The sequence below is a fragment of the Lemur catta genome, chromosome 19 (assembly GCF_020740605.2).
Source record: "Lemur catta isolate mLemCat1 chromosome 19, mLemCat1.pri, whole genome shotgun sequence".
Taxonomy (NCBI): Eukaryota; Metazoa; Chordata; class Mammalia; order Primates; family Lemuridae; genus Lemur; species Lemur catta.
Window position 1 is genome coordinate 28,170,796 of NC_059146.1, and position 13,278 is coordinate 28,184,073.

A 13,278-nucleotide genomic window follows, 5' to 3' on the forward strand; every position below is an offset into this window, starting at 1 on the left:
TGTTGAGGGACATTTGGGTTGTTTCCAATTTGGAGGCTATTCCCATTGGTGCTGCTAGACATAGGAGCATTCCAGGCATGTCTTTTAATGACACGTACATACACTCTGCTGGGTACATTCGTGCCTGGGAGCGGAATTGCTGGGTCATGGGATTGACTACGTTTAGCTTTCATAGAAACTGCCAGACCCTTTCGAAAGCTCTGTGTGCTTTTGCATGCAACACCGTGTGAATGTTCCAGTTGCTCCACATCCCTGGCACCCCTAGGTATGGTCAGTCCTTTTAATTTTAGCCAATCTGGCTGGGCAGCTCAACCACGTCCCCGAAGGCAGCCTCTCTAAAACAGCCCGAGATGCGCGTCAGAGCAGGGTCTGGGGCCGAGGCCAGGCCTGCCCACCCCTCAGCGCGGCTGTCCAGGAGGCCAGGGTGCTGATAGTGCACGTGAGTATGGTGAGTGTGTGAGTGTGAGCACACGCTGACACGCAAGACAATGGTGAAGGAGAAGCGCCCAGATTTGAGGGGGAAGCAGCCAGGGGGCAGGGGCCGTGTGCACTAGGCAGCCCTCATGATCCCAGGGCAGAGCCTGGTCCCAGTAGGGGCTGCATGAGCCGGGCCTCTCCCAGGAAGCCCACGGATACTGCTTTATTCACCTGGTGCAGGGAAAGAAACACTCCATAGACAGATGGGCAGACTGCGGCCAAGACGGGAGGGCCTTCCCTGAGGTCACACAGCCAAGACTTTGAGCCAGGTTTCTGGTCATCCGTGCTAAGGTCTTCCTGCCCTCCCAGCTCCACTTCCTCGGGGAACCCAAGGGGCAGAAACGAGGCCTCAGGCTGGAGGGACCCCAGGGCCCACCTCCCACAATCTTCTGAGGTGCTCCCTGGTCTCCTACACCCCCTGATTTGGGGCCCACCTGCCACAGGCCCCCTTTCTCGGGGCCCCATCTCCCACCATCTCTCCCATTCTCTGCTGTAAGGGCCCCTCTTCTGCAGTGCCCCTGTCCAGGCCCCATCTCCTGAAATTCCCTTAGTCAAAGTTCTCCCATCTTCCTGCTGAGAGGGCCCCTCCCCACAATAGCCTTGCCTCTGGACCCCGCTGTCCCCCTCCTTTGAAGCCCCGTCTCTCGCCACGGCCCACACTGTTCAGTATCTCCAGGCCTTTTTCCGTGTCCGGCCTCTGCTTGGAACAAGGACTGGTGTGTAGTGGAATGAAATCGCTTACATTCAGTTCCTACAAGGAAACCCACCAACTCTCACGACAAAAGTCAAACCCAGGTTTTCCAAGGCCGGCCATGGAAGAGGCTGCTGGGCCTCCGCCTCCAGCTGTTCCCCAGCTGCATCTCCCTCGAGGGGGATCTCGCACTGGCTACCTCCTCCTGGGTCACTCTGAACGCAGGTGCTGTTCCCTCCTTAGCACTCTGGGCTAACTGGGCATTCACAGTCCTCCTGTGATTTCCTGAAGTAAATTGGGACCCAAGTTGGAAAACCTGAAAACCACCAAAAGCCTAGGAGCAACAAAGAGGAAATTAACAGTAACCAGCCAATCTGATTTTCAAAGTCTGGCTCTTTCATCTTCAGCTTGGGACCCTCCCACAGGGGCCTCCCTGCCTATTTCCCCCCCAGCCCCTGTGGCAGGGTCCAACTTCCCCCAGCTCCTGGGAGCGCATTCCAGCAGGCCTCAAAGCAGGAACCCTACATGGGTGTAGATCTTGGAAGACAGGAGCTGTGGCTACAAGAATCACCTGGGTATTCCATGTGGATATTCTCCCTGCAGCCCCACCCAGAGTTGGAAAATTAGAATCTCAGTCCATGGAAGAGAGACCAGGCTTCCCGATACTTCCACACACATTTCTTGAGGCCCTGTTCTTCAGAACTCCGGCCCTGTTTTCCTACAGTTCACTCAAGGGCAGGGGCAGGCCACTGAGGAATTTGTTCAAAGACAGAGGGAACCATGGCTGTAGGAACCAGGGAAAAGAAGGGGACATGCCTCAGACACCAGTCACTCCTTGTGACATCCAAGGGGCCAGCAGCCTATAACGTGTTACTGTTCACTTTGAGGAGACTGAACCCTAGAAATTATAATCATAATATTCCTCATAATGTAGTAGCAATGACTATCATTTACTGAACAGTCATAGAATGTCAACACTCCTTCAAGCACTTTACATGGATCATCTAACTGAATCATCATGACCCCGAGTCTGGTCCCATTAGGATCCCCATAGTCTACATGAAGACACTGCCATTCAGGGAGGTGACTCGGTCAAAGCCTCATAGCGTGGATTTTCTCATGAGTCTGAATCCAGAACTTCAGCTCTTTTAGGTATAATAACTTCCTCTTAAGAATTCTCAACCTTCTTCTTTCTCAACTTCTCTCCCTGTCCAAAGGTGTGTGTGTGAGGGGGTGTCCCCAGTCCTAACTCGTTCATCCCTGGGAGTCCCAGGGTGGGGAAAGGGGGCTTTGCTCCTAACCTCAGATACCCCCTCCAGCAACCATGGCCCCCGCAGTAGCCTCTGCCTCCCAGGAAGGAATCAATTCCCACAAAGTCTCTACAATCTCCCTACTCAAAATGCGGTCCCTGGGCTGCAGCAGCAGCATCACCTGGGAACTTAGAAATGCAAATGTGGGCTTCACCCCAGACTTGCTGAACCAGAATATCTGGGGCTGGGGCCCAGGAATCAGTGTTTATCAAGCCCTCCAGGTGTTTTCTATGCCCTCTAGAGTCAGAAGGACAGCTCTGCAGGGCCCCATTGTGCCCTCCACGGGAGAGTACACAGCGCCCGCTTCTGCCATTACAGCCCATAACGGCCGCACTACTGACAGCCCACCTGCCCGGAGTTCACGCGTCCGTGGCTGAAACTACAACTTCCACAATGCCCAGAGAGGCTCATCGTCGCTTCTTGGGACTACATCTCCCAAGGTGCCTTGCGATCCAGACCACCATCATGGCGCCTACCCTGCCAGGCACAGTCGGGACTACAACTCCCACAATGCTCGGCGGCAGAACTACCGCCCCAGCAGCTCCCGGGCGGCGCCACGTCCGCTCCGCTGGGTGAGGCCGGGGTCCGGCAGGGCCGGCGGGTCTGCAGGGCCGGGGGCTCGTCGCCGCAGTTCTACCCCTCACAACGCAGACATGGCGGCCCAGAAAGACCAGCAGAAGGATGCCGAGGCTGAAGGGCTGAGTGCCACGTGAGCGAACCGGCTCTAACCCCCCGGCCCCGAAGCTCGGGAGCCCCGGCCCCCTCCTCTCTCCGGTCCCAGGAGTCCCGGCCCCAAACACGGGAATCTAGGCCCCCGGTCTCCTCCCCTGGGACCCTGGAGTCGGGGCTCCCGTCCCCCTCCTCCCCTGGGATCCAGGAGTCTTGGGCCCCCTCCCCGGACCCCGGAGCCCGGCTCCCCTCAGCACTCTTCTTGCGCGGGGGTCTAGGCCTCCACCCCGGTCTGCCGCCGACCTGGTCGCGCCCCCACCCCCAGGACGCTGCTGCCGAAGCTGATTCCAGCCGGCGCAGGCCGCGAGTGGCTGGAGCGGCGCCGCGCGACCATCCGGCCCTGGGGCACCTTCGTGGACCAGCAGCGCTTCTCGCGGCCCCGCAACCTGGGTGAGCTGTGCCAGCGCCTCGTACGCAACGTGGAGTACTACCAGAGCAACTACGTGTTCGTGTTCCTGGGCCTCATCCTGTACTGCGTGTGAGTGCCTCTCCCGGCCCGCCCCCAGGGGTCATTTCTGCCAGCCCTTGTCACCTAAGGGCCAGGTCCCTACTTCTGCATCAGCCTGGCCAGGATGCAGCGTGACCAAATATCACCAGGCCCTTCCTGGCCTCCAGGATATAACCTGCCCCCCTCCCCCCGGTGTAGAAGGCCTGGGCCCCCTGGCTGGCCCAGCCCCAGCTGCCTGACCACTGCCTCCCTGCACTTCTCCAGGGTGACGTCCCCCATGTTGCTGGTGGCTCTGGCCGTCTTCTTTGGCGCCTGTTACATTCTCTATCTTCGCACGTTGCAGTCCAGGCTTGTGCTTTTTGGTGAGAAATCTCCTGCCCGGATGGATCCCTGACCCCTCAAATCCTGGTCTTTTGGAATGCAAACCTCAGACCCCACAAAGTCCTGAACCCGAGTCTGCCCAAGCCTAGATGTACACTAGATTCCCCGAACCCGATCCCTTAAAATCTCAGAAACCCCTGATGCTCCCATCCAGTCCCAGCCCCCCAAATTGCTATTCCCCAAACCCACAATGAGATACCCCCGAACCCACCCTCCACCCGGCTGCTGTGCCTTAAATCTGCTCCTCTCCCAACCACTGTCCCCTCCCACTCGCCGCTCCGGAACCTCTCTGCGGAAAGCATCCTCTGCCGGTACCCACATTGGACACCAGGTGGCGACCTTCCACGGGTCTACATCTGGCCCCGTCCCTTTTCCTGCTTCCTGGGATGGGACCAGAAAGGTCTGGGGACTTCTTAGAGAGGGAAGCTGAGGACTGTCGCTCATGCGTTTCCAGACTGGTAGCAAACACCCCTGGGAAGTCAAGATGCCAGGGGAAATATCCCCCAGGGGAAAGTCAAGGTTTGGAGTGGGGTCAGGGAGTTGGGAGTCAGACATTCAGGTAGACCCTCAGGCAGGGTTCTTCGGGGTCCTGCAAGGTGTGTCCGCACAAAGTTGGGCTGGGGTGGAGGGGTGTGGAGAGAGCGCCTAAGCACAGCCACTGCTTGGCTTCAGCTGACTGCTGTCACCTCAGCAGCAGATCCGAGCTTCCAGCCTTCTGTGAGAAGCCAGAAGTCTATATGTTTATGTGAAATCATTCAGTTTGTCAGCCTCCAATCAAATTCTTGTGAAACATCTCACAAAACACATCCACAGGTCAGACTTGGCCCTTGGGCCACCAGTGTGAGACTCCTGGTCCACGAGAGTGCTGCCGCAGGAGAACCCTCGTCTGGGGCAGTGGGAGGCTGGGAGCTTCTGGGGCAGAGGGCAGACGGCGGGGGCTGAGGAGGGTGAGGAAGGTGTGCTGTGTTCTGGGTGGCACCAGGGACATCAGGGGCCAGGACTTGGAGGGCCTTGGTAGGAGGAGTTTGGATTAGATTGTGAGGCTCCCAGAGCTTGTGACACAGATTGTTGGGGGGCTGCAGGGGTTACTTTGGGAGAGGGCACAGAGAGCTGGAACAGCTGCCCCAATGCCATCTGTCCCCAGGCCGAGAGGTGAGCCCGGCCCATCAGTACGCTCTGGCCGGAGGCATCTCCTTCCCCTTCTTCTGGCTGGCTGGTGCGGGCTCGGCTGTCTTCTGGGTGCTGGGTGAGTACAGGGTCTGGTGGGGGGTTGGGGGTGAGGGCGCATGGCCCTGAACTGGCTGTTTTCCTGCAGGAGCCACCCTGGTGGTCATCGGCTCCCACGCTGCCTTCCACCAGATCGAGCCCGTGGACGGGGAGGAGCTGCAGATGGAGCCCGTGTGAGGCGTCCCCAAGGACCTGTCGGCCCCCTGGGCCAGCTGCCCCATCCCCGGTCCTGCATGGCTCCGCTGCTCGGGCCCAAGGTGCCTGTCCCATCGCAAGCCCAGGGAGGGATTCCACCTTTGAAAATAAACACGGTTGTCATTCAGCACGTGTTCCCTAGTGTCTTCTGTGGGTCTCGGGGTGGAGCTGGGACTACTGCAGAGACCAAGATGGGTCCGGCGTGTGGGGAGACCATCAGCGAAGCAGAGAAGGGAACATCACAGGGTGCCAAGTGGAGACAAGTGCTAAGGAGGAGAAAAGAGTTGAGAAGGGACAGTGTGTCGGGGGTCCCTGAGACCACCCCCAGGTTTGATGATTTTCTAGGACTCAGGACACAGTCCCACTCACAGCTGTGAGTTATGATGACGAAAGGAAAGTCAGCAAAAGGAAAAGCCACATGGGGTGAGCTTGGGAGGAACCACCCCAAGCCTCCCAGAGTCCCCGCCTGGCAGAGTCACACAGGACGTGCCTGATTCCTCTAGCAATGGATTGTGACGTGTGAAAGGTCAAGCAGGGAAGCTCCTGGGTCCCAGCGCCCAGGGTTTTATTGGGGTGGCTGTGTAGGCACCTCTGTCTAGCCCAGGCCAAAATGCCCGACTCCCAGAGGAAAGCAGGTGCTCGGCATACAGGACACTTGGCACAATAGTGTAGACACAGTGAGCTGCTCTTATCAGGGAATGATAAGAGCTCCTCCCAAATCCAAATTCCCAGCCGCCAGCCAAGGGCCAGCTGTGTACACAGGCCTGTCTCAGGACAGCAGTCTGGGGCCTGTTGTGTTAACTCTTTCCTGCACAGAGAAATTTCTGGAATGAACTGCAGGTTAAAGAGGCTGGCCAGAGAAGTCTTCCCTGAGGTGACATTGAGTGAAGGCCTAAACTGAGAGAGGGAGCAGCCTCAGATCCTTTGGAAGAGAATGTTCTGGGCAGAGGCTGCCGTGCAGAGGCCCGGAGACAGCAGCAGGCCAGGCGGCTTGAGGGTGGCGAGGAGGCCCATGTAGCCAGAGCAGATGAACGAGGGGAAGGCGTGGGGGACGAGGGGGCCTTGTGGGCCACGGTGAGAGCTTTGAAAGAGCCTCTATATCGTTAGTGAAGATGGCCGTATGGAAACGCTGACAAAAGAGAAAGAAACTTGGTAGGGAAAACACTAGGCAGATAAAGACGACAAAGGGAGGTGGCTGAAGAGCCTCAGGAGCTACTTTAGCTGGGGCTGGTCTGGGCAGGGAGCTCTCTGAGCAGGTGCCATTTCTCTGAGCCTTGCAGAAGAGCCACGGGTGGAGTCCCCTAAGCAGAGGGACAGCAAGTGATAAGGCCTCGAGATGTGCCCCCCCATGTCTCCAACCTCGTGTCTCATCACCAAGATTCACCCGCTTCTTGCGATTCAGCAAATGTTTTTCCAGAGCCCACTGAGTACCCAGTGTTCTGGAATCCTGCAGTCAGGTGTGGCCGCCATCAGCTACGTGTGGCTCCTGAGCACTTGAAACATGGGTGGTCCTAGCTGAGATGTGCTGTGAGTGTGAAATCCACACCAGACTTTGAACACTTAGTATGAAAAGAGCTAAAAGATCTCAATAATTTTTTATTGATATATTGAGCCAGGCGTGCTGTCACACACCTGTAGTCCCAGCTGCCTGGGAGGCTGGAGTGGGAGGGTCGCTTGAGGCCAGGAGTTCAGGGCTGCAGTGAGCTGTGACTGCACCTGTCAACAGCCACTGTGCTCCAGCCTGGGCAACACAGCAAGACCCTGTCTCTAAAAAAAATTTTTTTTTTTTTTTTTTTTTTTTTGAGACAGAGTCTCGCTCTGTTGCCCAGGCTAGAGTGAGTGCCATGGCGTCAGCCTAGCTCACAGCAACCTCAAACTACTGGGCTTAAGCGATCCTACTGCCTCAGCCTCCCAAGTAACTGGGACTACAGGCATGCGCCACCATGCCCAGCTAATTTTTTCTATATATATTTTTAGTTGGCCAGATATTTTCTTTCTATTTTTAGTAGAGACGGGGTCTCACTCTTGCTCAGGCTGGTCTCGAACTCCTGACCTCGAGCGATCCACCCGCCTCGGCCTCCCAGAGTGCTAGGATTACAGGCGTGAGCCACTGCGCCTGGCCAAAAATTTTTTTTTAATATTTTATATTGATTATGTCTGTTGGAAGGATAATTTGGGGACATACTGGGTTAAAATATTAATTTCACTTTTTTCTTAATTTTGAAAATGTGATTAAGTAGCAAATAGAGAGTTACATTTCTGGCCTCTATTCTGCTTCTGTATGACACACTAGCTTAGATGCTGGGCAAACGACAGCACCCTCTCCGAGTTCACATTCAGGGTGTACACAATACACAAACAACCAACAGACAGGAAACTCCGAGAAGGCTAAGTAACTCTGAAGCCAATCAAACAGGACTGGGCGAGACTGGGGAGTGGGGGGGTGGGTAGGGCCTTGCTGGGGACTGAGGGGCAGCTTGCCCTTTGGAGGTCTGGGGGAACAGTGCTCCAGCCAGATGGAGCAGGGAGTGCAAAGGCCCTAAGGTCAGATCTGTAGACCATGGTAAGGTCTCTAGATTGTACCTTAAAATGTGAAGTTATACAAAGGTTTTTTTTTTTTTTTTTTTTTTTTAGACAGTCTCACTCTGTTGCCCGGGCTAGAGTGGCATGGCATCAGCCTAGCTCACAGCAACCTCAAACTCCTGGGCTCAAGCAATCCTTCTGCCTCAGCCTTCCAAGTAGCTGGGATTACAGGCATGTGCCACCATGCCCAGCTAATTTTTTCTATATGTTTTTAGTTGTCCAGCTAATTTCTTTCTATTCTTTTTTAGTAGAGAGGGGATGTTGCTCTTGCTCAGGCTGGTCTCAAACTCCTGAGCTCAAACAATCTGCCCGCCTCGGCCTCCCAGAGTGCTAGGAGTACAGGCGTGAGCCACCGCGCCCAGCCCCATGCAAAGGTTTTGAGCAGGGGAGAGACAGGGTCAGGCTGAATGTTAGAAACTATCCCTGTGGGGTCACGTGGGGGATGGGCTGGAGGGAGTGAGACCAGGGAGGATGATCCAAGCTGAGGAAGATGAAGCAGGGACATGGGGTGGACAGGAGGGACAGGGAAGACAGATGCAGAAGGAGGGTGGACAGAGCTTGGTGGCTGACCTGTGTGGGAGCTGAGTGGGAGGGAGCAGGATGATCTCCAGCCTTCTGGCAAGATGGGAAGAGGAGGGGGCCTGGGTGTTCGGTCCACGTGCGTACCAGTCACTGGGCATGCACTTCCAGTGGCTGCCACCAGAGGGCAGGCGAGCGCTTCCTCCAGACTCTCCAGGGAGAGAGCCAGAGACTTAGCCCCGAAGAACAGTCCCGGCGGGGACCTGGGGTGCCCCAGGCTGGGAGTCAGGTCACTTGGGTCCACTCAGAGGCCAGGGTCCCAATCCCAATTCTGGGGTAGCAGAGGGCGGTTTGTTTGCTGATACAACATCGCCGGTGTTCCTGGGGGAGACTGGCTGTGCCCACGTGGGTAGGTGGACGCTAAGCCCAGCTTACACCTCAGGGCCTGGAGCGAAGGTGGTCAGGCTGCCTTGCTTGGAGGTGACTGGGGACAAGGGCCCAAGCGCCCAGTTCTCAGATCACTGAGGCAGTCTGGGGTCCACGGGGAGGTTGAGAGTCAGGCCAGAGTCCTATTCTGAGGGTGACTGACTACAGGTCCCTAATTCTGGTTTTGAGTTATTGAGATGCTGAGATCAGAAGCTTCCATTGGGGGTGATGGAGACTAGGGGCCCATGTCCCTGTCTGTCTCCCCAGAGTGACCTTGGGATTGAGAGGTTTCATTTAGGAAACAGAGTTTAGGGTCCCTGGGTATATTTGGGGTGCTAGAGACTGGGGTCTAGTTGTCTACTTTTGGGAGACAGACCTGACGTCCCTGCGTATATTTGTGGGTAACAGAAATGGGAGCCTCAGGCGTGGTGGCACATGCCTGTAGTCCCAGCTGCTTGGGAGGCTGAAGCAGGAGGATTGCTTGGGCCCAGAAGTTCGAGGCTGCAGTGAGCCATGAGGACACCACCACACTCCAGCCTGGATGACAGAGCTAGACTCCTGTCTCTCAAAACAAAACAAAAGAAGTGGGGGCCTAGTTGTGTGTGTTGTTGGACAGACACTGGTGTTGTAGGACATTTTGGAGGTGACAGACTGGTTAAGACTAGAGGTTTGGTTGTCTAGTCTGGGCTGGGGACTGGGTGCTCAGCTTGCTAATTTGTGGTGACAGTTAGGGTCTGGTTGTCTATCTTGATGTGCCAGACATCATTCATCATTGTCATGTTTGGGGTGACAGGAACTATTGGTCTAGTTTGGGGTGACAATGACTGGGCTCCTTTTGTCCAGTTGAGTGATTGGGGTTTATTTGTCCATTTGCGGGAAGCAGAGCCAGGGATCAGTTGTCTAGCTTGGCGTGATGAGGCCAGATGTCAAGGGCCCTGCTTTGGGGTAACACATATGGGGGACACACTTTCTTGGTTCCCTGGGACAGAGACTGCCTAACTTGGGGGACAGAGACAGGGGTGTAGCTGTGCATTTGGAGGTGATGAGGCTGAGGTTTGCCTTTTTTAGTCTGGGGTGGCAGGGATCATCGTTCCAGTCCTAGTTTGGGGTGCAGAGCCCCAGGTCCTAGTGCCTTCTAATATGGCTGAGTCGGAAAACGCTGATGCCTGAGTATTCCCGGGGCAAATGAGTCAGGCGTTTCCTGCACCCAGGTGTGGGCTCCCTCAGTAAGTGTGGCCAGGGCTGTGGAGCCTCATTTGGGGGTCACTGAAGCTGGGAGTCCGGGCATTTGGAGCTGGGCTGGCAGGCGGCCAGGACCCAGGGTCCAGGGTCCCCTGGAGGGTGCCTGACTGGGTGAGGATGTCCTGAAAGGACAACGCTTTCCAGGCTGGTGCCACCTCAACCTGACAGGGGCGGTGATGGAGACTAGGGTAGAGATATGGAATTTGGGGAAGATTGAGGCTGGGGCCCTAATGCCTAGCTGAGGGGTCTCTGAGGCTGGGGAACAATTACCCATGGGGTTTCTGGCCCTGGAGGCTCAGCTGCCTTTTCTGGCCACAGAGGATCCTGTGGGTCCAAAGCCTAGTTCAGGGGCAAATGGTTACGGTGATCAAGATGCATGTTTCATGGGTGACTTAAAACTGGGGACCCAGATCCTTACTTTGAAGAGATGGATGCTGGGGTTTAAGATATTGAATTTGGGGTGACTGGACTCCCTCCTGCCAATTCTGAGTGTTTGTGAGCCCACGTTCCTGGCCTGGGATGCCTAACGCTGGGCTCTGGACTTCTGCAATAGCACAGACTCACCGCGGGAGCCGGGCCAGAGGGCTACTGGCTGGTGCTCACATTAGTGACAGCTGTTGGGGGGCTTAGATGTCTAGACTAGAAGTGACTCCCTGTGGCGCTTCACCTGCCAAGTTTGGAGCGAGTGAGTCTGGAGACTCAGATGTCAAGTTTAGGGTGACTGGTTTTGGGGTTTAGTAGTGACCAAATTTGGCAACCCACATGTTGATTTTGGGGTCCTGTTGATTACTTTAGGGCTGACTGAACTTTGGAGTCCACTTGCCTAGTTTGGGGTCACTGAGCCTGGGTGTCCCAGACCCTGGTTTGGGGGGCATCTGAGACTGGGAGGCTTGATGCCAAATTTGTGGGTGACTAGCTGTGGAGTTCAGATGCCTATTTTGAGAGTGACTCGTGGTTTTCCTAACTGCGGGGACTTGAAGGTTACTTTAGAGGTGAGTGAGCCTGTATTCTAATTTGGGTACAGACTAAGGCTGGGGCCCCAAGTCTAAACTAGAGGTAACTTATCATGGTGTCCATGTGAGGGGTTCTGAGGCTGGGGACCCAGAGCCCTAGTTTGGGGGTGATTGAATCTGGGGCTCAGATTTCAAGAAGCTCTACTTTGTGGGTAGTTGAGGCAAACCACTCTGCCCAGAAGTTGAGGTTGGGATGACCAATGTGGAGTCCAAATACCAGTTTTGGGGGCCAGGTGGGGCCCAGATGTTCTCTGGTGGGTCCTGCACCAAGCTGGGGTTGACTGTGTCGTCAGATGTCTCCCAGGGGATGGTCATTCTTATGCAAGAGAAGTCTAGTTTGGGGGAGGCATTTGAGAAGGGACGACCATATGCCTAGTCTGAGGGTAACTGACGATGTTCCTAATACTTATGTACAACTTGGGGCTTTCTGAGTCTCTAGACCTGGTTGCCAAAGTTTAAGGTGACTATTGCTGGGGTTCCTTGTACCTAGTTTAGGGGTGATGGAGTTTGGAGTGTTGTTGCTTAGTGTGGAGGTGTCAGGTCTAATCACCCAGATGCCTAGTGAGGGGTAACTGCCGTGAGCCTCAGATCCTGGGGAGCCTGGATGCCTGGGTTAGGGATGGCTTTATCTGGGGGGGACTTACCTTGTGGCCCACTTGCTGGGTTTAGGGTTTACCACCTGGGGGACCTAATGTTTACTTTACTTTAGGGGTGCTGAAACTGGGTTCCCCTGCCTTCTTCTGAGGTGTCTCAATGTCAGGTGTCTGCTGCTTCGTTTCCAGGGATGTTGAGGCTGTGGCATGACAAGGTTGGAGGTTCCTGCTGGGGAAGGTCCCACTGCTTATTTTAGTGGTGATGGTGGCTGTGAGTCCCCATACATGCCTTGGGGCTGAATGAGCCTCGGGACCTAGTTAACAAATTTGGGGGTGACTGTGGGTCCCTGGTGCCATGATGGGGGGGTGGTTGGGCTAGTCCTCTGCGCTTCTGGGTCTGGGCTCCGTTCTCCAAAAACCTAGTCTGGGGGGCAGAGGCTAGTTTGGGGCACCTGACTGTAGGAGTCTACATGACTAGTTTTGGGGCTCACTGCATCTAGGAATGCAGAGGCTTGGTCGAGGGGAGTTATATTAGTTTCCTGTGGCTGCTGTAACAATCTTGGTGGCTTAACACAGCAGAAATTTATTCTCTTGCAGTTCTGGAGGCCAGAAATCCACAATCCAGGTGTGGGCAGGGCCACGCCCCCTCCGAAGGCTCAGGAGAGGCCCCTTCCTTGCCTCTCCCAGCTCCTGGTGGCTCTTGGTGTCCCTGAGCTGTGGCCACATCACTTTTGCCTCATCCTCTTCTTTTCTCTGTGTCCCTGTCTTCTCTTCTTCTGTCTCTTCCCAGGGCACTCAACGGTGGCTCTGGGGCCCACCTGGGTAATCCAGGATGATCTCATCTCAAGACCCTTCGTTTGATTGCATCTGCATACGCTTTCCCCACATGGTCACATTAGCAGGATCCAGGGTTAGGGTGTGCTGTGGCCGTATCTTTTGGGGGCCACCATTCAACCTGCTATGAGGGAGGCACACTTACTCCCAAAGTTGGGTCTCTCTAATTATGAGATTCCTGGAGTTTGGATTAGGATGACTGACCTTGAAGGTCAGCTCCAGATACCAGATGTGGGGCCTCCTTACTTTGGGGGGTAACAGCCTATGGGGTTCTAATGGTTACTGGAGGGGCAACTGAAGTTTGGGAACAAGAGGTGTAGGAGATCACTGAGCTTCAGTACCACAGAGTCCTAACTTTAGGGGTATCTGGGGTTGGGAGGCTAGATGCTGAATTTGTGGGATAACTGAGGACTCCCTAACTCCTATGAGTGGGGGTGACTGAGGGTGAGAGCTCTGATGTGTATTTTAAGGGCAGCTGATTCTGGGGTTCCAGATGCCAAATAGGGAGGTTATTAAAGCTGGTTGTTTGGATGCATAGATTAGGGTCACCAATGATTAGGTCCAGATGAAAGGTTTGGGGGTGATGGTGGAGACCTAGATGACTAGTGTT

At 55.3% G+C, this 13,278-nt stretch overlaps 1 protein-coding gene across 2 annotated transcripts; it reads left to right on the plus strand.

Moving 5' to 3' along the window:
- Positions 1-2,998: 2,998 nt before the first annotated feature.
- Positions 2,999-5,585, plus strand: RABAC1 (Rab acceptor 1). Of its 2 annotated transcripts, XM_045531600.1 has the most exons (5): positions 3,003-3,187; positions 3,473-3,685; positions 3,920-4,017; positions 5,181-5,282; positions 5,352-5,585. In XM_045531600.1, the coding sequence occupies exons 1-5, from the start codon at positions 3,132-3,134 to the stop codon at positions 5,438-5,440; spliced, it is 558 nt and encodes a 185-aa protein (XP_045387556.1). In that variant the 5' UTR covers positions 3,003-3,131; the 3' UTR covers positions 5,441-5,585. The 2 variants fall into 2 exon arrangements, with proteins under 2 accessions (XP_045387557.1, XP_045387556.1); XM_045531601.1 differs by lacking the exons at positions 5,181-5,282; positions 5,352-5,585 and adding an exon at positions 4,336-5,174 and having other exon boundaries at positions 2,999-3,187.
- Positions 5,586-13,278: the final 7,693 nt, after the last annotated feature.

Bases quoted from the DNA above. Each gene is read 5' to 3' on its own strand.
- RABAC1 (XM_045531600.1), top strand. From the start codon at position 3,132: ATGGCGGCCCAGAAAGACCAGCAGAAGGATGCCGAGGCTGAAGGGCTG. The intron at 4,018-5,180 runs GTGAGAAATCTC...ATCTGTCCCCAG, and splicing joins GTCCAGGCTTGTGCTTTTTG to GCCGAGAGGTGAGCCCGGCC. The intron at 5,283-5,351 runs GTGAGTACAGGG...GTTTTCCTGCAG, and splicing joins GGCTGTCTTCTGGGTGCTGG to GAGCCACCCTGGTGGTCATC.